Here is a 22,958-nt window from a genome sequence, read left to right on the forward strand (position 1 = left end):
AAATATTTTTGATTGAAAAAAATGATTATTGCAACTGTGGTGACACTGACAAGAGACTGAGGTGGCTCTGCACATGGATGGTACAGGTTTACATACCAAAAATGTAAAACGTGCAGTGTGTGTTTGTACATGTCGATCAGGTAGTGTAAGGGTTAGGCTCGCTTCACACTGACAGACCAAACCCCTTTTAAATGCTCTGCAAACAATCACAAAGAGCATTGTTTTTAATGGTTGGCACTCTCAGGACATAAATGTTTGTCTACTCAGCGGCAATCTTTGGGTAGTGCTGTGTAGTGGTTGCCGTGCTTGTGCGCAGGTTTGTGAGAGTGCAGCGTGAGCGGTTTTCCAGCCCCTATGGACGGGCTGAGGTAGTGCAACAACTGTAAAGTGACCAAAAAAACACTGATTCTGCAGTGTGGGCCCAGTGTTGGCTTAGTAGGCTTAATTGATCACCTGAGGTCACCATAAAAAAACGTATCCAGCCGATTGAATTTAGTCTGTCCACAATGAAGAAATGACCTTATTGTCTTGGGTGTGCCGCCAACATGCTAATATAGGTCATTGCTTTATTGTGATACACAAGCCCCTTCACCGCGGCAAGGTAACGATCACTAAGAAGAATTTATGTGTACATTTCTGCAGCCACTGTGTAGCACCAGAATCCAGAAAAATTTGGTTTTGTTGCAGCCGCTGTAGCAGCGGCCTGAAAAATTCAGAATTTACCTGTATAAAATATTTCCACCAAAAAAAATGTTTGGAGCCTAGTTGGTGGTGGCAGAGAAAGACAGCTCAGTAGTCATGCAGGGTGTAGAGAGGAAAGACAGCTGTTTGGGGACTGAGTCACAAGTCTTCCAGCGTGCAGTAACCCTCTGGGGTCCATGCCTCATTCATCTTCATAAAGGTCAGGTAATGAACACTTTGGTGACCTAGGCGACTTCTCTTCTCTGTGACAATGCCTCCTGCTGCGCTGAAGGTCCTTTCTGACAGGACGCTTGAGGCAGGGTAAGCCAAAAGCTTGATGGCAAATTATGACAGCTCTGGCTACAGGTTAAGCCTGCACACCCAGTAGTCCTTGGGTTCATCGCTCCTCGATATTAGCAGTTAACGCCAGGTAGTGCACTACCTGTTGGTGGAGGTGATCTCTAAGGGTGAACCCTATAGGGTTGTGGTGATAAATTGGACTAAAAAACTCTGCATGTCCAACGTTACCAACATATCGGTAAAGTGTCCTGTCCTTGCTGGCTTGGCCGTATGAGGAGGATTATTGGCACCTATTCCCTGTTATATTCCTGTGCTGCTATGACTTTACCCCTATACACATTGTACAGAATAATTCCCAGACAGTTTTGCAAACGCCTCATCCTTTCTGACTTCTGGTAAGTTGGTAACATTTCTGCCACTTTGTGCTTATACCGAGGGTCTAGTAGCGTTGCCACCCAGTACAGGCCCTTCTCCTTTAGCCTTTTTATATGGGGGTCCTTCAGCAGGAAGGACAACATCACAGACCCGTTTTTACAAGGTTGGACGCAGAGGTAGCCATCTCCTGTTCCTCGTCCTCACTGATGTCATCCAAGGTCTCCTCCTCTGACTCCCCCCAGCCACTTACCATAACAAGGGTCCTCAAAAGGTGGTGGTGATGTCAACCACAGCTTTTCCTCTTCCTGGTCACTGATCTATGGACTGATGAAGCACTTTATGCAGGGCACGCTCCAGGAAGAAAGCATATGGTATGAGGTCGCTGATGGTGCCCTCAGTACAACTAACCATGAGCACCCAGTAACGCGGCAAAAAACCCAGCTCTGCAGAGCCTGTTGTAGCACCCGGGTCATACCGATACTCATTAATGGCTCATTCTTGTGGAAGCAGGCATTCAAACATTATGAGCATGGAATTCCAGTGAGTCGGGCTGTCACAAGTCAAGCGCCTCACTGGCATGTTGTTTTGCCGCCAAATCTCATCAAAGTGCACCGTGGCCATGTACAAACTGGGCAAACACCTTCCTGGACTGCCTGATGACACCCTGACTCCCTTGTCAGAGGGACACACACACACACAAATGCCACACTGCTGAGCTTTGTGAGGATGGCATTCTGGTGGTGGTTTTGGCGTGCATGTTGGCTGGCTGACCCCAGGTGCTGATACATGCTGTTTGCCAGTGCCAGCAAGTCCTTGCAAGCTCCTACTGCTTCCAACTCATCTCATCTCTGTCTCCCCATCTGAACTGCCCCCCTCCTCATCTCTTCTTGCAGGAACCTACATCACGTGCATGGATACATTGTCATCATCAGCTGCTTCACTTGTATCTGACAACTCAGAAACACAAAAGGCAGCAGCAGCGGGTACATCAGCCTCATGACACCTTACGTCCATCTGTGTAATGTCGCCTGGCTGAGACATATCAGGTGTAACATCCTTATCTCCATTCTCTGGCAATAATGCTTGTGCATCACTAATTTCCTCAAACTGATGTGTAAATAACTCCTGTGACACATCAAGTGAAGCGGCTGTGGTGCTAGTGGTGGTGGTGGGGTGAGCTGTAAGTCATGGGGTGCCTGAATCAGAGCAGTAGGAGGAAGGTGCGGCAAGGTTCTGAGCAGAAATGGTAGAAGATGAAGTGCGCTGTGTAAGCCAGTCAAGTACGTCATTAGTGGCTGAATAGAGTACTGGTTAAGGGCACTGCCTTTAACATGGGAGACCAGGGTTTGAATCCTGGCTAGGGTCAGTACCTATTCAGTAAGGAGTTCAAGGCAAGACTATAACACTGCAGGGTGGCCTCTTGAGCGCGTCCCAGTGGCTGCAGCTCTTGAGCGCTTTGAGTCTGACAGGAGAAAAGCGCTATACAAATGTTCAGATTATTATTATCAGCATTTTGTGAGTTCAGGATAAGCGCCCCCTGAACACTGGCCATTATTCTATGGCCACCGGAAATCACAGCAGCATGACCCCTACAGTGCTGACTGCCTCTGTCTGTCATTTTTTTAAATTACTATTTCACAATATTCATACCCTGCCATTGAGGAGGAACTGGTTGTCACTTCACGCAGGTCAGGTGACCGATGGGTTTATATAATATTATCTGCAACGATCACTCACAATATAGGCCTAATACGGGAGGCAGTAGTGATCAAATACTAGATGATGCCAGTAGTGGTGGTGAAGGATTATTGGGTTATGTAGTTGTAGCACTGCTATGACCACCAGCAGACTGGCCTCAACCACTAACATGCACTGGAGACAGAGAATTGCAAAATAACAATATCAAGAGAGAAAAAAAAACACTTATTATGGGTATTGTACAAGGAATTGTACCACTACTAGCAGCAGTCTGTGCTCTGTGTAAAACAGCTTAAGTCAGTGGTGCACTGTGCACAGTCAGTGCAGTCAGACACACAGAACTGCAATATAATAACAACATCAAGAAAAAAAACACTTATGATGTGGGGTATTGTGCAAGATACTGTACCACCACTAGCAGCAGTGTGCACACCTGTGTCCAGCAGCTAAATTTAGACACAAAAAACTGCAGTATAACACTGAGAGGGAAAACAAAAAAACACTTAGGAGGGTATTGTGCAAGGTACTGCACTAGCAGCAGTGTGTGTACGCATGTGTCCAGCCGCTAAAGTCACTGCACTGTGCACAGTCACACACACAGAACTGCAATATAATATCTAAAAAACCAATGTACCAGCCCTTAGAATGGTTTTTGGGTGCTCAGGATGCTGTACTAACAGCAAGAAGCTTAGTGAGGACCCAGAACAGAGGCCTAACTAACGCTTTCCCTATTTGCAGTCTAACTCTCTCCCTGCTCTCACTCACAGCAGCTACAGGAAGACTGTAAAATGCCTGTTGTGCTGGTGTTTTTAGAGGGGGGGTGTGGTACAGGAGGGAGGGCTAGCTGATTGGCTGAAATGTGCCTGCTGACTCTGGGGTGAGAGGTCAAAGTTTGGCTCCGTGATGATGTATAGGGGGCGGGTCGAACGCGCCATGTGTCTGCCTGCCCGATGCGAGCGCGAACTAGAATTCTTTGTGGGGAACTGTTTATTGGCAAACAAGTCGGGCCATCACTAATGTTAGCATGAGGGCATTTGGCATTTGATTCTTGACCACGATTACTTCTTCTTCTCTTTGGTATGTAGCGTTGGCATGATGGCATTAGAGATGGCCCTGAACTGTTCACCTGGAGAATAGTTTGCAGCAAACAATGGGTGTTTGCGTCTGTTCGCGAACAAATGTCTTGTTTGATTCACCCCCTGTGCATTATAATTGAGCCAAAAATGTACCCCTCACCCCAGAGTCAGCAGACACATGACACATCAGTTATCCCTCCCACCTGGAACACCCTCCTTACCTATCAGAAAGCCAGCACAGCAGCCATTTTGCAGTCTGTGTTTGGCTTCTGTGTTAAGCAGATCAGGGAGAGATGTACTGCTATTAGGGAAAGCGTTAGTTAGGCCTGTGTTCTGTGTCCGCAGTGGAGTTTCTTGCTGCTACAGAACCAATTCACCATCTACATAACCCCAGAGCCCTTCTATAGGCTGTGTTTTGAACTTGTGATATTGATGTTCAGTGTGTCCACACGGTGCACTTTAGCTTTTGCAAACAGGTGCAGTCAGTGCTACAGTACTTCATCCTTCTAAGGGCTGTCTTTCTTTTTCTTGCTGTTGTTACATTGCAATTATCCGATCATAACCCACTAATCCTTCACCACCACTACTGGCATCTAATATCCACTACTGCCCCATGTACTGTATACGGCCTCCATGCAGAATCAGTGTTTTTTTAAGTCACTTAAAGAAAACCTGAACTGAAAATTAAAAGTCAAAATAAGCATACACAAGTCATACTTACCTTCCATGTAGTCTACTCCTCAGTCTCTTTCTCCTCTCCTGCGTCCTATTTGTTCACTGTGATCAAGGGAATTTTCCGTCCTCCATTTAGAAAATGGCCATTACCCCATAGCAGCTTTCTGGTCAGCACACAGTTAAACTGTAACATCGCCCACTTGAGCCATAGGGAAACATGGACATTACCTGGTACATCAGTTTTCCTCTCAGCTATAACTGACAGCAACTGATATATTTCAGATCTGACAAAATATTGTCAGAACTGGAAGGGATTATTGTCAGAAGAAAATGGTGAGCTTCTGAGAGGAACTGATGGCGAGGTAACTATATAATTTTCATTTGAAGTTACCTCATGTGTTTATTTTAAATATTTTTACTCAGTACAGGTTCTCTTTAACTGTCGTTGGACTACCTCAGCTCGACCATAGGGGCTGGAAAACCTGCAATTGCCTGCACTCCTGCGAATGTGCGCATAAGCATGGCGACCACTACAAACCACTACACAAAGATTGCTACTGAGAGGAGAAACATTTACAAGTACCCCAATAACCACCCTACAGCCAGGGCCGGCACTACCATAGAGGCAGGGGAGGCAGCTGCCCCAGGGCTCCAGAGCTTCTAGGGGCCCCCAGTGGCTACAAGAGGAAAAAAAATTCAAATCGGCCGTATAGTTTTTGAAAAAATCGATTTTAAAGTTTCAAACGAAAAAAAAATACACATTTAAAAACCTGCCGACTTTAATGGTTGATAGCAAATCCACCTTAAATGCTAGAAACCCTAAATTTGCGGGATATGTTAAGGAGATCATTAGGATTAAGAGGAAAAAAAACAATTTTTCAAAAAGACCTTATAGTTTTTGAGAAAATCGATTTTAAAGTTTCGAAGGAAAAAAGTATACTTTTAAATGCGGTAAATGTCACTTTTAGTAGCAAATCTAATGGTAGTGTACTTTTACATGCATCAAACAAAAGCGCAATAAATTTCCTGACGTGGTTTCCAGGGGGTCTATACGCAGCCGCAGCGCTTTGGCCAGGGATCGCTATACAACCGCAATATGGCTGTATGAAGATCCCTGGCATTTTTTTCTATTTTCCCAATTTTTTTTTATGTATAGAGTGTGGGAATTTAAAAAAAAAAAATTATGTGGGGTCCCCCTCCTGAAACTTTTTAACCCCTTGTCCCCCATGCAGGCTGGGATAACTAGAATGTGGAGCTTCGACTGATTGGGACTTCACACCCTGACTATACCAGCTGCAAAAAAAGTCCCCTAATGCCGATTTTTGTTCTGGGGTATATGTTGGGGGGGGCCCCCATGTTTATTTTGCCCTGGGGCCCCATTGTTGTTTAAACCGGCCCTGCCTACAGCCCCAGATCACCCCAATATCCACCCTACACCACCACAGTCTTTTGATCACCCAATATCCACACTACACTCCCCTGAGCACCCCAATATCCACCCTACACCCTCTGAGCACCCTAATATTCAATCAACACACACAGACCCCCTCCCCCTGAGCTCCTCAATATTCACTCTACACCCCAGAGCACCCCAATATCAACCCTTGACCCCAACAGTCCTATAAGCATCCTGATATCCACCACACAACCGACAGGATTCAGATAACTTTAATGTATTTATTATTTCATGTATTTGTCTCCTCATTTTGCAGGAAATCATTTTGAAGAAACACTTCCTACTAAAGTGTTGGTCTTTCTTTAGGGGGCGTGTTGTATGTAATGTGATGTATAATTATCGTCTCAGCTTTCAGGTTAACAGACTCTTAATAAGGGCACCTTCCTGAAACGCTGTGCCTGCTCGTCTGTGCTGTGCAATAACCAGGAACCTCCTTCTGTGTTGTTGGCAGAGCTGGAGTCATGTGGTCATTACTCCCTTCTGTAAGCCACGATGAGTCAGAATACCCATAAATACAGGTAACAGTCCTTACCATAACGTAGCCGTACATGTCCAGTAATTCTGCCATCCCATCCTCACCCACAAAGGCAGCTACTTCCCCCTCCTTCATACAGGAATAGTTTGGAGCCTCCATCTCATCTCCTGATAACATTGTTATAATATTATGCACAGTCTGTATCAGATCTCTGCAGTTGTCATGCAACTTATACCCCAGAGTAACGTTGGGGAGAAGCTCCTTATCCTCATTAATTTCTCTGACTGTGAGTACAAATATCCGCAGTTCTAAATAGTCCGTAAAACTCGGGCTGCAAAGATTGTGGACAAGAAAAATACAGTATAATGATTAAAAATATAGAGAGACAGACAGACTGATAAGGTAGTTAGATAGATAGATAGATAGATAGATAGATAGATAGATAGATAGATAGATAGATAGATAGATAGATAGATAGATAGATAGATAGATAGATAGATAGATATTCAAATATAAGCTGACCCCCCAACATTTACCATTTAAAAAAAAATGGGAAAAAATGATTGACTCGAGTATAAGCCCCCTCATGTGCAGATTGATGTTTGCCCACCTTGTGTTGTTTGCCATGGCATACCTCTGTAACCCCCCCACCCATTGTGCATAGTACTGTCGGCCCCCATCTTGAGCATATTTTGTGTAGACTGGCAGCTTCCCATTGGCTGTGTGCTCACTTTGTGCAGTCTAGCAGATCTTCTTGTTGACTGTGTGCACCCCCCCCCTTCCCCACAGCAGAGTATAGTTAGGCAGACCCTCTGTCTTCCCTCTCCCCCCATGTACAGAGAGCTCTCAGCTCTGTACTGTGCCCATGGCTCTAGAAATGAAGGGCCGTTAGATGGTCGTGTGCTGATTCCCACCCATCCCCATCGCCAGACCAGAGAACATTGTAAATCAGACCCCCGCTCTCTACTATGCCCAGGCTGTAGCAAATTAAAGGCACTTAGATGGATGTGCTGCTGGGAAAGCTGCCCCCTATCCAAGACTCACAGACCAGCTGGTTCCACCCTCCCCCCAGCATGTCCCCTGTTGTAAGCATAGCACAGTTTTGTTCCTTTACTTACCGGTCTGCACCAGAATGATTCCCCTCTAGTTTTTAATATGCAGTGTCTCATTGCTATGATCCCTGCAGATGCGCACATGATCACAGGCACCACTAGAGGGTGTAATAGTGCCGAGAGGCTGCTTCTTACAAGCTAGAAGGGAACCATTGTGGTGCAGACCACTAAGTAATGGAACAATACAGCACCATGCGTACAGCAGGGGACAATCATCGGGGGTGGAAAACGAGAGGGTCCGTGACATTCTGCTCCAGTTCACAGAGGCACATGGCCATCTAATGTCCTTTAATTTGCTACAGCCATGGGCATAGTAAAGAGTGGAGAGCACTTTGCACATCCCAGGAGGGGACACACAGCCTTCTCTCTGCAAGTATATTGTGGTGACTGGCTCATTTGGTGTGTGTGTGTGTGGGGGGGGGGGGGGGGTAGGGGGTGGGGGGGGGAGTATTAGCAACTACTGGTGACTCAAGTATAAGCCGAGACCACCACTCTTGGGCCACTTTTTTGGTCTCAAAATCCTGGCTAATACTTGAGTATATACGCCAGATAGGTGTGTGATATAGTGAAAATTAACTTTGCTATTTGGTCTACAGATACTGTCAATATTCACTATATGCACTTATTACACCAATTCACCTACAAAATGGAACATACAGTGCTGCCCATAATTATTCATACCCCTGGCAAATTCTGACATAAAGCTACTTGTATTCAACCAGCACGCAGCGGGGTCTTACCTAATCTAGTCAGGACAAAGGAGGAAGGACCATGCTCTACACTCCTGACTCCTCCCCAAAGCGCCTCTCTTCCTTATTCCCTGCAGGCATATATAGGGTCACCATAGCTGAAGGGGCGGGGGACACACAGCAGGGTTTTACCTAATCCAGACAGGACACAGGAGTCAGCACCGTGCTGTATGTTCTTGACTCCTCCCCATAGTGCCTCTCTTCCTTATTCCCTGCATGCATGTATGGGTGGGATCACCATAGCTGAAGGGGCTGGCAGGGGTCTAGTCCTGAGAAAAGAGGTGAGTGGACTCACCCAAAAAAAATCCCAGTGGTGGGCGTGGCCAAGCATAATGTGGGCGTGGTCATGGGTGGGGCCAAATATACATGACCTTAGAAGTGACGTAAAAGGTCTGCTGGGGAAGTTTGAGCTCTGCCGTAGCGTTTTCCCCAAAAATAGATGTAATCTGACAGCATTTCACCAAAAAGACACATAATCTGGTAGAAGTTGCTCCAAAATACAGGTAATATGGCAGTGGTTCCCCCAAAATAGACAATGTGGCAGCAGCAGTTCCCCCAACATACACATAATCTGGAAGCAGTTCCCCAAAACACGCAAAACCTGGCAGCGGATCACCCAAAATACACGTAACACCCAAAATAAATGCAATCTGACAGCAGTGGTCCCCCAAACCGACACAATCTGGCAGCAGTTCCCCAAAATACACTTAGGGCTTGATTCGCAAAGCCGTACAAACTGTTTAGCACGGGTATGCTAAACAGTTAGCATGTGAAGTGCCGTTCGCGGACTTTTGCACGCGCAATTTGCCGCAATTCGCGCGAATCGTGGCAAATTGCGCGTGCAAAAGTCGGATGTTTGGATGTTTGCGCACGTGCACACCAGCTCCACAGTCCAATGATTGGTTTTGGGGACCCCAGTCCCCAATAACCAATCATGTTGCCTAATAAATAAATAAATGAAGACTGCCTGGGAGGAGTGAAAAATGCTCTGGTTTTTAAGGGGAAAACCCCTCAGTTGTGAATTGGTTAATGGTAAAAACAGGGAACACCAAGAGCCCCAATAGTGTAATTCGTACTGGACAAGGTGGCAATAAGTTTGTATTGCTAAATACTCACAAGTCAGGGTCACCAGCAGGCAACCACTGTAAAGGCAGGTGGGGAGATTGTCCTGACCCCACTCAGGATTAAGAAGTCGCTCTCTGTAGACAGGAAGAAAGGGTAGCAACCCTCCACCAAGGGTGGACTCAAAATTGTATACAATGAACAGAGGCGCCAAAAGTATAGGATTAGATTAAATGAGCTTAAAAACCAACTTAAATGGCAAAATTGAAGGAGGAAGTGGTGGTCTTACCTCCCTCAAGCAGACACGACAACGACTGCGATTCAGACAGTCAAAAACATTTATTAGGAACTCCAAAAAGAAATGCAACGCGTTTCGCAGGTTCAACCCCGCTTCATCAGGCAATATAGGGAGGAGTATCAAACTGAAAATGCCAGAGACCAAAGTATGAATACACTCGTACAATCACAAATGTGTTATTATATAATATTCAAAAATAGTGATTTCAATATAATAAACTGAGTTCAAATGCAAAACTATGGATTAAATATATAAGGTAAGCCCATGATTTAATTAATTTCAGAATACATGTATCTTGGAAAAACACATATACATAGCCCAACATGGTAATGCATATGGTTCCCTCAATTAACTCAATAAATTGAGTTCAAATGCAAAACTATGGATTTTGTATATTCAGTATGTCACTAATAACACAATTCTCAGAATAAATGTATTTCGGAACAACCCATAGCCAAACATGGCAATGCAGAGAAATTGCAGCAAATGAGTGATTGTTTTAACTGATCTAATACAACATCCATGTGCTGCATATGAATTGAAGTAGTGGGTGTTTAATAGTGAATAATAGTGTATTCAGTATCAGGTATTTGTCCTGGATAAGGAGTGACTAAACTAAAGGTAATAAAGGTTTTGCTGGTATCACTCTAAGGATGTGTAAAGCATAATTATACAAACTAGGAGTCAAGATTCCAAAAGATGTAGCAAAGTGACTTACCAATCTGCACAAGGATTCAAATTAAGCGCCTCTGTAATGAAAGAGCAAGCCATAGCAGCTTAAATAGGTGTTGGGTGAGTATGGGCCAATCAGGGACTGCCATGTGGACAGTGTGGACAGGCCAGTGATGTAACTTTTTTTCTTCCCTTTCCCCGCCCAGCATTACATCACTAGTTACATCACTGGCCTGGGTTGGGTTGTTCCGAGATACATTTATTCTGAGAATTGTGTTATTAGTGACATACTGAATATACAAAATCCATAGTTTTGCATTTGAACTCAATTTATTGAGTTAATTGAGGGAACCATATGTATTACCATGTTGGGCTATGTATATGTGTTTTTCCAAGATACATGTATTCTGAAATTAATTAAATCATGGGCATACCTTATATATTTAATCCATAGTTTTGCATTTGAACTCAGTTTATTATATTGAAATCACTATTTTTGAATATTATATAATAACACATTTGTGATTGTACGAGTGTATTCATACTTTGGTCTCTGGCATTTTCAGTTTGATACTCCTCCCTATATTGCCTGATGAAGCGGGGTTGAACCTGCGAAACGCGCTGCATTTCTTTTTGGAGTTCCTAATAAATGTGTTTGACTGTCTGAATCGCAGTCGTTGTTGTGTCTGCTTGAGGGAGGTAAGACCACCACTTCCTCCTTCAATTTTGCCATTTAAGTTGGTTTTTAAGCTCATTTAATCTAATCTTATACTTTTGGCGCCTCTGTTCATTGTATACAATGGTTAATGGTAAAGTTCTCAAACTTTGCACAGTTTGTTACTGGGTGACTGGGATTAAGATTCAGAAAAGTGGGTGGAGCCTACAAAAGGCAATCAAAAATTACCTATTGATTTTTCAGGGGAATATTTCATTGCTGCCATTCTTGCACTGTTAATGGCACAAGCCTCAAACCTGGTACAGTTGATCATTGGGTGACTGGGGTTTAATTTCATAAAACAGGGTGGAGCCACAAACAGCCAATATGATTTGTTTCATTTTAATGCAGGTTATTGATGCCAAAGACCGCAAAGCTCACAAACTTGGTCATTGAGTCATTAATTAATTGTGTGTTAGGGTTAGGAAAAGTGGGCGCAGCCAGCACCTGCAAAATAAAGATGTGGCGATCAGTTCCCGAACCGTTCGCCAGCGAACGTGCGTGACAGCATGAGTGTGACAGCATGAGTGACGTCACGTTCATGCGCAGATAGTGCCCGGCAACAGGAGCGCGATCTAGGACGCGCTCCGCCGGGCAGCGCAGGCGTACTACTCCGGGTCATTGAAACTCGGAAGTAGTAAGAGGCCCAGAGAGGTTCGCCAGCCAAACAGTTCGGCCCATCACTACTGCAAAATACATAATCGGGCAATGCCGGGTCATCAGTAGGCGGAGACAAATGCAAATTTTACTGAGAAAATGTAAACTGCAGCCATTCTTACACTGTTAATGGTAGGGTTCTCAAACTTTGCACAATTGGTCATTGGGTGACTGGGATTAATATTCAGAGAAGTTGGTGGAGCCTACAAAAGCCAATCAAAATTCACCTATTGATTTTCAAGGGTAATATGTAATTGCTACCATTCTTGCACTGTTAACGGCACAAGCCTTAAACCAGGTACAGTTGGTCATTGGGTGACTTGGGTTCAATTTGAGAAAGAGGGGTGGAGCCAAAAACAGCCAATTAGATTTGTTTCATTCCATTGCAAATTATTGATGACAAACACCGCAAAGCTCACAAACTTGGTAATTGAGTAATTGATTAATTGTGTGTGAGGGTTAGAAAAGTGGGCACAGCCAACACCAGCAAAATACATAAGCGGGCAACACGGGGTCATAAGTGGGCGGAGACAAATACACATTTTACTGAGAAAATGTAAACTGCAGCCCTCCTTACACTATTAATTGTAGGGTTCTCAAACTTTACACAGTTAATTACTGGGTGACTGGGCTTAATATTCAGAAAAGTGGGTGGAGCCTACAATAGCCAATCAAAAATTACCTATGGATTTTTCAGGGGAATATGTAATTGCTGCCATTCTTGCACTGTTAATGGCACAATCCTCAAACTTGGCACAGTTGATCATTGAGTGACTGGGATTTAAATTGATAAAATGGGGTGGAGCCACAAACAGCCAATCTGATTTGTTTTTATTTTAATGCAGGTTATTGATGCCAATGATCGCAAAGCTCACAAACTTGTGTTAAGGTTAGGAAAAGTGGGCGCAGCCAACACCAGCCAAATACATGATCGGCCAATACCGCAACATCAGTGGGCGGAGACAAATACACATGTCACTGAGAAAATGTAAACTGCAGCCATTCTTACACTGTTAATGGTAGGGTTCTCAAACTTTGCACAATTGGTCACTGGGTGACTTGGAGTATTATTCAAAAAAGTGGGTGGAGCCTACAAAAGCTAATCAAAATTCACCTATTGATTTTCAAGGGGAATATGTAATTGCTGCCATTCTTGCACTGCTAATGGCACAAGCCTTAAACCTGGTACAGTTGGTCATTGGGTGACTGGGGTTCAAATTTAGACAAAGGGGTGGAGCCACAAACAGCCAATCAGATTTGTTTAATCTCAATGCAAATTATTGATGCCAAAGACCGCAAAGCGCACAAACTTGGTCATTGAGTAATTGTGTATTAGGGTTAGAAAAAGTAGGCGGAGCCAACACCAGCTAAATACATACTCGAATAATTTCAGGAAATCAGTGGGTGGAGAAAAATACAAATTTCATTGGGAAAATGTAAACTGCAGCCATTCTTACACTGTTAATGGTAGGCTTCTCAAACTTTGCACAGTTGGTCACTGGGTAACTGGGATTAATATTCAGAAAAGTGGGTGGAGCCTATAAAAGCCAATCAAAATTCACCTATTGATTTTTAAGGGGAATATTTCATTGCTGCCATTCTTGCACTGTTGATGGCACAAGCCTCTTGCACTGTTAATCACCTGTACCTGGTACACTTGTCCATTGGGTGATTTGGGTTCAAATTCAGAAAAGGGGTAATTAAGTAATTGTGTGTTAGGGTTAGGAAACGGGCAACGCCGGGCGTCCAGCTAGTTTATAATATTAGTAGGATGTGTGTATGTATACAGCAGCAGGCAATGCACAGTAACTTACACACTGTGCAAACAGAAGCCCATGCTTTACCTGTTTCCAGGAGCTGCTGCTAGTTCTGCTTCCTCGAGTCCCCACTGTCAGTGATGTCACACACACTGACTCACCATGTCACCCGCGTGTTCCCAGCACTCGCTCTCCTCTCTCTGATGGCTCCCTCCATGTCCCAGTTAGTGTTGGGCGAACACCTGGATGTTCGGGTTCGGGCCGAACAGGCCGAACATGGGCCAGATGTTCGGCATGTTCGGCCCGAACGCCGAACTCAATGGGAGTCAATGGGACCCCCGAACATGCCCATTTTGGGGGCCCTATGGGGTCGCAGGCATAAGGGGGGAGCATGCCCCGGTCGCGGGGGGGGTCGGAAATTCCCCCCACCCCCTCCGCTAGCGCTCCCCCCTCTGCCCGCTTCCCCATACAAAAAGTTTAAATCAAGTTCAATAGTACCTGGGCTGGTGGCATTGGCTGGCAGTGGAGTGAGGAGGAGGAGGAGTCCGAATAGCAGAGTGACGTTGAGGCCGGGCAGCGGGCGGTTCAGCGCTAGTACCCTTGTGGTACTTCCGCCCTTTCTCTGACCTCACGTCCTCTGCGTGATGACGCATACGAGGGTACGCGTGATGCGTACCCTCGTATGCAGAGGACGTGAGGTCAGAGAAAGGGCGGAAGTACCACAAGGGTACTAGCGCTGAACCGCCCGCTGCCCGGCCTCAACGTCACTCTGCTACTCGGACTCCTCCTCCTCCTCACTCCACTGCCAGCCAATGCCACCAGCCCAGGTACACTACTATTGAACTTGATTTAAACTTTTTTTATGGGGAAGCGGGCAGAGGGGGGAGCGCTAGCGGAGGGGGTGGGGGGAATTTCCGACCCCCCCCGCGATCGGGGCATGCTCCCCCCTTATGCCTGCGACCCCATAGGGGGGCCGTATTGCGGCCTGTTCGGCCGAACAGGGCCCTGTTCGCCCGAACAGGGGCCCTGTTCGGCCCTGTTCGGGGGCATACAGAAGTTCGGGGCGAACCCGAACTTAAAAGACCGAACACCATCAGGTGTTCGGCCGAACTCGAACATCACCCGAACAGGGTGATGTTCTGCAGAACCCGAACAGTGGCGAACACTGTTCGCCCAACACTAGTCCCAGTCCCACTCTTCTTCCCGCTGTCACACTCAGCAGGGATGCCGGGCAGGCAATTAGTGTCAAAGGTCCGATGCCCTGCCTGGGCCTGTTAACTTGATCTTCCCTGCAGGCATGTAGGGGGTCACCATAGCGGGATGGGGAGGGGACACACAGTGGGGTCTTACCTAATCCAGGCAGGACACACATGGCAGCACCATGCCCTACACTCCAGACTCTTCCACATGGCACCTCTCTTCCTCATTCCCTGCAGGAATGTATGGGGTCACCATAGCTGGAGGGGCGGGGATACAGGAGGCAGCACTGTGCTCTACACTCCGGCCTCCTCCCCACCGCACCTCTTTTCCTCATTCTCTGCAGGAATGGGTCACCATAGCTGGAGGGGAGGGGGACACACTCTCTCTCTTACCTAATCCTGGCAGGACACAGGAGGCAGCACCATGCTCTAAACTCCAGACTCCTCCCCCTCTCTTCCTCATTCCCTGCAGGCATGTATGGGGTCACCATAGCTGGAGGGGAGAGGACACACATCAAGGTCTTACCTAATCCAGACAGGACACAGGAGGCAGCACCACGCTCTACACTCCGGACTTCTCCTCACAGCACCTCTCTTCCTCATTCCCTGCAGGCATGTATGGGGTCACCATAGCTGGAGGGGAGGGGAACGGGACACACTGGGGTCTTACCTAATGCAAGCAGGACACACATGGCAGCACTGTGCTCTATGCTCCGGACTCCTCCCCACAGCGCCTCTCTTCCTCATTCCCTGCAGGCATGTATGGGGTCACCATAGCTGGAGTGGAGGGGGACACACTGGGGTCTTACCTAATCCAGGCAGGACACACATGACAGCACTGTGCTCTATGCTCTGGACTCCTCCCCATGGCGCCTCACTTCCTCATTCCCTGCAGGCATGTATGGGGTCACCATAGCTGGAGGGGAGGGGGACACACATCGGGGTCCTACCTAATGCAGGCAGGACACACATGGCAGCACCATGCTCTACACTCCGGACCCCCCCCCCCCCCCCATAGCGCCTCTCTTCCTCATTTTCTGCAGGCATGTATGGGGTCACCATAGCTGGAGGGGAGGAGAACGGGACACACTGGGGTCTTACCTAATGCAGGCAGGACACACATGGCAGCACTGTGCTCTATGCTCCGGACTCCTCCCCACAGCGCCTCTCTTCCTCATTCCCTGCAGGCATGTATGGGGTCACCATAGCTGGAGGGGAGGGGGACACACTGGGGTCTTACCTAATCCAGGCAGGACACACATGGCAGCACTGTGCTCTATGCTCTGGACTCCTCCCCATGGCGCCTCTCTTCCTCATTCCCTGCAGGCATGTATGGGGTCACCATAGCTGGAGGGGAGGGGGACACACATCGGGGTCTTACCTAATGCAGGCAGGACACACATGGCAGCACCATGCTCTACACTCCGGACTCCCCCCCATAGCGCCTCTCTTCCTCATTTTCTGCAGGCATGTATGGGGTCACCATAGCTGGAGGGGAGGAGAACGGGACACACTGGGGTCTTACCTAATGCAGGCAGGACACACATGGCAGCACTGTGCTCTATGCTCCGGACTCCTCCCCACAGCGCCTCTCTTCCTCATTCCCTGCAGGCATGTATGGGGTCACCATAGCTGGAGGGGAGGGGGACACACTGGGGTCTTACCTAATCCAGGCAGGACACACATGGCAGCACTGTGCTCTATGTAGTGTTGAGCCGAAATTTTCGACATTTCGCGTTACTATAATTACGCATGCGAAATTTGCTATTACGATGCGAAATTATGGTAGCGTAATTGCCATTAAAATCGTAATTGAAAATACCGTAAGCGTAATTGTCAACGCGTAATTTCGTGTTTTGTTCATAACGTAATTTCGCGTTAAACCATAACGTAATTTCGGGTTCGCTTAATTTTCGCGAAATTTAGCTTATTTTTTTTTTTGCGTTTTCATCTGCATGGCGAATTTTGATGCGAAATATCACTACATGGCGAATTTTATATGCGTAACGTGAAAACGATGCGAAAATTAATGCTTACAGTAATATGAACTATCGCGAAATTACGTTATGTAACTACGCTTACAAACGATTGCATGCAAGGCAAACGTAATTTCGCGATACCCACTGTAATGCGAAAATTACGCTTACGCAGAATTTCACGAAATCCTTCTTCATTACGATTATGTACTTACGGCCATAATCGTAATTACACTAATTACGCGAAATTTCGCGAAATCGTAATTAAATCATTATGCTCATCTCTAGCTCTATGCTCCGGACTCCTCCCCACAGCGCCTCTCTTCCTCATTCCCTGCAGGCATGTAGGGGGTCACCATAACTGGAGGGGAGGGGGACACACTGGGGTCTTACCTAATCCAGGCAGGACACACATGGCAGCACTGTGCTCTATGCTCCGGACTCCTCCCCACAGCGCCTCTCTTCCTCATTCCCTGCAGGCATGTATGGGGCCACCATAACTGGAGGGGAGGGGGACACACTGGGGACTTACTTAATCCAGGCAGGACACACATGGCAGCACCATGCTCTACACTCCGGACTCCTCCCCATGGCGCCTCTCTTCCTCATTCCCTGCAGGCATGTATGGGGCCAACATAGCTGGAGGGGAGTGGACACACAGCGGGGTCTTACCTAATCCAGGCAGGACACAGGAGGCAGCACCACGCTCTACACTCCTGACTCCTCCCCATAGCGCCTCTCTTCCTCATTTCTTGCAGGCATGTATGGGGTCACTATATCTGGAATGGAGGGAGGCCCCTACCAGTGGTGAGCCAAAATTTTGCATCAAAATGTGCAATTAAGCATTGTAATCGTAATGCAAAATTTTAGAGAAACTCGTAATTAATTTAATATGTAATAGTAATATTTCATAATTTTCGCCTTATTTCGCGTATTTCTTTGGCAGTTAATAGCAAAGCCCCAATACAAGCTATTGACACCAAAATTGCTACATATATTAAAGAGAATAGTGGGTACAAGTGATAAAAGGGCCTTGTAGTTTTTGAGAAAATTGATTTTAAAAATGAAAAGAAAAATGTTTTTTAAATGTCATTTTTCTAAGTTTAAAAAACAGTTTTTTCTTTGCATTTTTAAAATCCATTTTTAACCACTTCACCACTGAGGGGTTTTACCCCCTGAGCACCAGAGCAATTTTCACCTTTCAGCGCTCCTTCCATTCATTCGTCTATAACTTTATCATTACTTATCGCAATGAAATGAACTATATCTTGTTTTTTCCGCCACCAATTAGGCTTTCTTTAGGTGGGACATTATGCCAAGAATTATTTTTTTCTAAATGTGTTTTAATGGGAAAATAGGAAAAATGTGGGGAAAAAAATAATTATTTTTCAGTTTTCGGCCATTATAGTTTTTAAATAATGCATGCTACTGTAATTAAAACCCATGAAATGTATTTGCCATTTTGTCCCGGTTCTAAAACCATTTAAATTATGTCCCTATCACAATTTTTGGCGCCAATATTTTATTTGGAAATAAAGGTGCATTTTTTTCATTTTTGCGTCCATCCCTAATTACAAGCCCATAGTTTATAAAGTAACAGTGTTATACCCTCTTGACATAAATATTTAAAAAGTTCAGTCCCTAAGGTAACTATTTATGTATTTTTTTTAATTGTAAATTTTTTATTTTTTTTTTTAATTACAAAAAAAAAAAAAAATGGGGAGTGTGGGAGGTAATGAGTTAATTTTATGTGTAAAAGTCATTTATTTGTATGTGAAAAATGTGTAGGGTGTAGTTTACTATTTGGCCACAAGATGGCCACAGTAACTTTTTGTTTTAATGCGACCTCCAAGCTTCCTTCTGGAAGCTTGGAGGAAGTATAAGGAGGCTGGACACGTGAGTTTTTTCTCACAATGATCGCGCTGCCCATAGGAGAGCAGCGGATCATTGCGGGGCTTAGATCAACGAACGGGAATGGATTTTCCCGTTCATTGATCTCTGGGCGAGCGGGCGGCGGCGTGTTTACTAGCGGCAGGCGGCGTGTTTACGAGCGGGAGCGCGGACAGCGTCGGGAACGCGGAAAGTACGTATTTCTCCGTCCCTGGTTGTTAAAGGATGGAAAAAGGGGCGGAGAAATACGTACGCGCGGTGGGTAAAGTGGTTAAAATCCATTTTCTCAAAAACTACAAGGTATTTTTTGGAAACATTTTTTTTTTACGTTTATACGTAATTGAGAATATTTACATGAAATTTTGCGTAATTGTAATTAGCTGATTACGATTAGCACTAACCCCTACAAGATCTGGGACCCTGGGACAATTGCCCCCTTTGCCTCTATGGAAGTGCCAGCCCTGGCTGTATGTGTTGCCTGCTGAACCTGTCATTTCTGTTGTGTAGTGGTGTGTGCCCCCCTGCCCGCACACCCCGCCCTCACACCTGTCTGTCCATCTGTGAGCTCTGACTACACCTCTGTCACACATCCAGGTGGTCAGAAGCTCCACAGTGCTAAGGTGGCTACGCACAATATATATTTTTTATATTTTTGAATGTATCATACACATCTTGAATTTTTCCCCAAATATGAAAAAAAAAAAAAAAAAAACATTTGGAAACATTGTCTGGTCTGTAAATCAAGAAATTGACAATCTCCCCGTAACCATTCAACCTTTTTTCTTACAAAGAAATAGAGCTTTACATTTTTCTGTTTAATGGTTGTTTTTATGGATTAACATAACATTGAATATATTTGATTGAATTGTGTGTGGCTCCCTTAACACCAGGGTCCACATGCAGTTCACTTTTTCTCCTGAGTTATCGCCTGGGAGATCATTTTCATATTTTCTTTAAAATATTTGTAAACATTTTTCAATCAAAAAAAAAATACCCTAAAGTTGGTAAAAAAAAAAAATTACTATCATAATTATTTTGAGTATTTTTTGTTTTTGTTTTGCTTGCCGGTAGTTTAAAAGGCATTTTATGGCAATGTGTGTAAAGATCACTTAGGAAAAATCTCAGGAGAAATTGAATATGGAAAGTGAATATGGGCCTAGGTGTTGCTCTGTCCAGTTGTGTGGTAAGGGCATGATTAGAGGTCACAGACTGACACATTGGCATCAGTTAGATGGAGGAAGCCACACCCAACCTTACTACGGAATATGACTGCTTTGGCGGATAACATATGCAGGCCAGCTCTGCTCTCACAATACTAGCCTGCTGCACTCTATTGATTTCTCCCATAAGCAGTGGATTTTGCTGAGGATATGAAACTTGCTAACAACAACCCCACTTACTTTCTGCATGAAATTCTAGAGGCTTGCTTCCTGAAGGTAAGAGTTTCAGGTTGGCCCCATCTCAGGTTGAAGAGTCCCCCAATAATGACATCCCCATCGCTGTGATACTGCACAGGAGAGTCAGGCCTGGTTGCAGTGATTGTGCATTGGGAAGAGGAGTTGTAGGATATTCTGCAGGATGAGGGACATAGGAAGACCCCATAGACTGTGACACCAATCACGATGGAGGGAAGCCTCAGTCCCGACCTCTCCATGTCTCAGGGAGGAATGATGGAATCTACGAGGGTGCAGCTCTCCTGCCTTCATCATCAGCTGGTGATCAGCACAAATCCTCTCACTATATAAACCTTTCCTGAAGAATATTTACACCAGCAGCAGCAGCTACACCGAGCTGAAATATCTCCACAATTCTAAAAGCCGCATCACTTCTAATTCAGTTTTTTTTGTATCTTTGTATTTCTTTATTAATCACACTTGATGTATTTCTACAATTGTATTTATCAAATAATAATAAGGACAAGAGGAGTAAAACTGGTGCTATGGCATCTAGTAACACAAAACGCATCACGCTAAGAGGACCTGTCATATTGCACACATTCTATATTGACCAGAAATCTGACAAGCTAAACATACACAAATATCTGTACATGTGACACATTGGTCAGTGGAAATTGCTGATATTCACTGTTTATCTTACTATATCTATGAATTATGGGGCCCCCAGCAAATTCTGATGGGACCTCCCCCCCCCCCCCCCCCCCTTCCAGCCTCTTCTTCACTTAGCGAGCGCCAGTCCATCTAATAGGGGTTACTTAGCAATAATGATGTCGCGAACCTCCGATTTTCCGTTCGCGAACCTTTGCGGATGGTTCGGTTCACGGAAAAGCTATAGACTTCAATGGGGATGCGAACTTTGAAAAATAGAAAAAATTATGCTGGCCACAAAACTGATGGAAAAGATGTTTCAAGGGGTCTAACACCTGGAGAGGAGCATGGCGGAGTGGGATACATGCCAAAAGTCCTGGGGAAAAATCTGGATTTGACGCAAAGCAGCGTTTTAAGGGCAGAAATCACTTTGAATGCTAAATTGCAGGCCTAAAGTGCTTTCAAACATCTTGCATGGGTATACATCCATCAGGGAGTGTAATTAGAGTTCTGCTTCACACTGACACACCAAACTCACTGTGTAACGCACCGCAAACAGCTGTTTGCGTAGTGACGGCCGTGCTGGACTGGTGCGCACCGTGGCGAGAGTGTGGGCTGTGGCGGTTTTCAAGCCCATATGGTCGCCGGGCTGTGGTAGCTCAATGAAAGAACAACAGTGACTGTCCAGCTGATCAAATTTGGTCTGACCACAATGAAGCAACGACCTTATTATCTTTTGTGTCCCACCCCCACCCGAGACACTCAAATAGCCGGCGGTCATTGCTTCATTGTGATACTCAAGCCCCTTCACCGCGGCAAGGTAATGATCACGAAGGGGGATGGGCACATGTACATGCATTTTGTTTATTTGTTGCAGCTGCCCGTAGTGCAGCCAGAAAAATTAGGCAGGCATGTACACGCACCAGAAAAGTTAGTGTAGCGGCCGCTCTTAGCAGTGGCCTTAAAAATGCAGGAATCCGCCTAGAGTCCTGGACCCTGTTGGTAGTGGCGGAGAAGGCAAGTGGCCTGCAGGCAGAGATGCTGTGTGTGGGGACTGACTTAGTCTTCGGTCGTGCAGTAGCCCTCCGTGATCAATGCCTCATTCATTTTGATAAAGGTCAGGTACTGAACACTGTCGTGACTTAGGCGACTTCTCTTCTCAGTGACAATGCCTCCAGCTTTACTGGAGGTCCTTTCTGACAGGACGCTTGCGGCAGGGCAAGAGAGAAGTTGGATGGCAAATTGGGACAGCTCTGGCCACAGGTCAAGTCTGCGCAATCAGTAGTCCAAGGGTTCATTGTCGCTTTTTGCAGAGTCTACATCCACACTCAAGGCCAGGTAGTCGGCTACCTGCCGGTCCAGGCATTGGTGGAGGGTGGATCTGGAAGGACTATGGCGAGAAGTTGGACTAAAGAATGTCCGCATGTCCGACATCACCCTGAGATCGCTGGAGCGTCCTGTCTTGCCTGCGTGGACTTGGGAGGAGGACAGTTACTGCCAGTGTTACCTTGATTGCGTTGTGCAGCCACATCACCCTTAAACGCATTGTACAGCATCATCGACAGCTTGTTCTGCAAGTGCTGCATCCTTTCTGCCTCCTGTTGAGTCGGTAACAGGTCTGCCACTTTGTGCCTGTACCGAGGGTGAGGGTCTAGTAGCCTGGCCACCCAGTACAGGTCATTCGCCTTGAGTTTTTTGATACGGGGGTCCCTCAACAGGCTGGACAACATGAAAGAGGCCATCTGCACAAAGCTGGATGCAGATGTACTCTCCATCTCATCTTGCTCTTCCTCAGTGATGGGACACAACTCCTCTTCCTCCCTCCAGCCACGAACAATACCACGGGAACGTGGAGCAGCAGGAGCCCCCTGTGATGGCTGCCGCGGTTGTTCTTCTTCCACCGCCTCTTCCTCATCCACAGAAACACCTTCCTCATCATCATCATCATCAAAGTCTGACTCCTCTCCTTCCCCACCTGACTCCTCTTCTTCCTCCTCCTCCTCCCCCCTCTGTGCTGCGCAGGTGTTGTGGAAACATCTGGTTCGGATGTAAATCTCGTTCACGTTCTTCCACAGCTGTATCCACCACTC

The 22,958-nt window shown here is 45.9% G+C and overlaps 1 protein-coding gene across 1 annotated transcript in view; it reads right to left on the reverse strand.

Annotated features, from left to right (window-relative positions):
* Positions 1 to 20,477, reverse strand: part of LOC137532707 (vomeronasal type-2 receptor 26-like) — a 64,120-nt gene extending 43,643 nt beyond the window's left edge. Inside the window, exons 1-2 of the mRNA XM_068253541.1 lie at positions 20,224 to 20,477; positions 6,794 to 7,067 (exon numbers count right to left, since the gene is read on the reverse strand). Coding sequence (XP_068109642.1) covers positions 6,794 to 7,067; positions 20,224 to 20,477 — 528 coding nt within the window. The remainder of the gene's footprint in view (positions 1 to 6,793; positions 7,068 to 20,223) is intronic.
* Positions 20,478 to 22,958: the final 2,481 nt, after the last annotated feature.

The sequence above is a fragment of the Hyperolius riggenbachi genome, chromosome 1 (assembly GCF_040937935.1).
Source record: "Hyperolius riggenbachi isolate aHypRig1 chromosome 1, aHypRig1.pri, whole genome shotgun sequence".
Lineage (NCBI taxonomy): Eukaryota > Metazoa > Chordata > Amphibia > Anura > Hyperoliidae > Hyperolius > Hyperolius riggenbachi.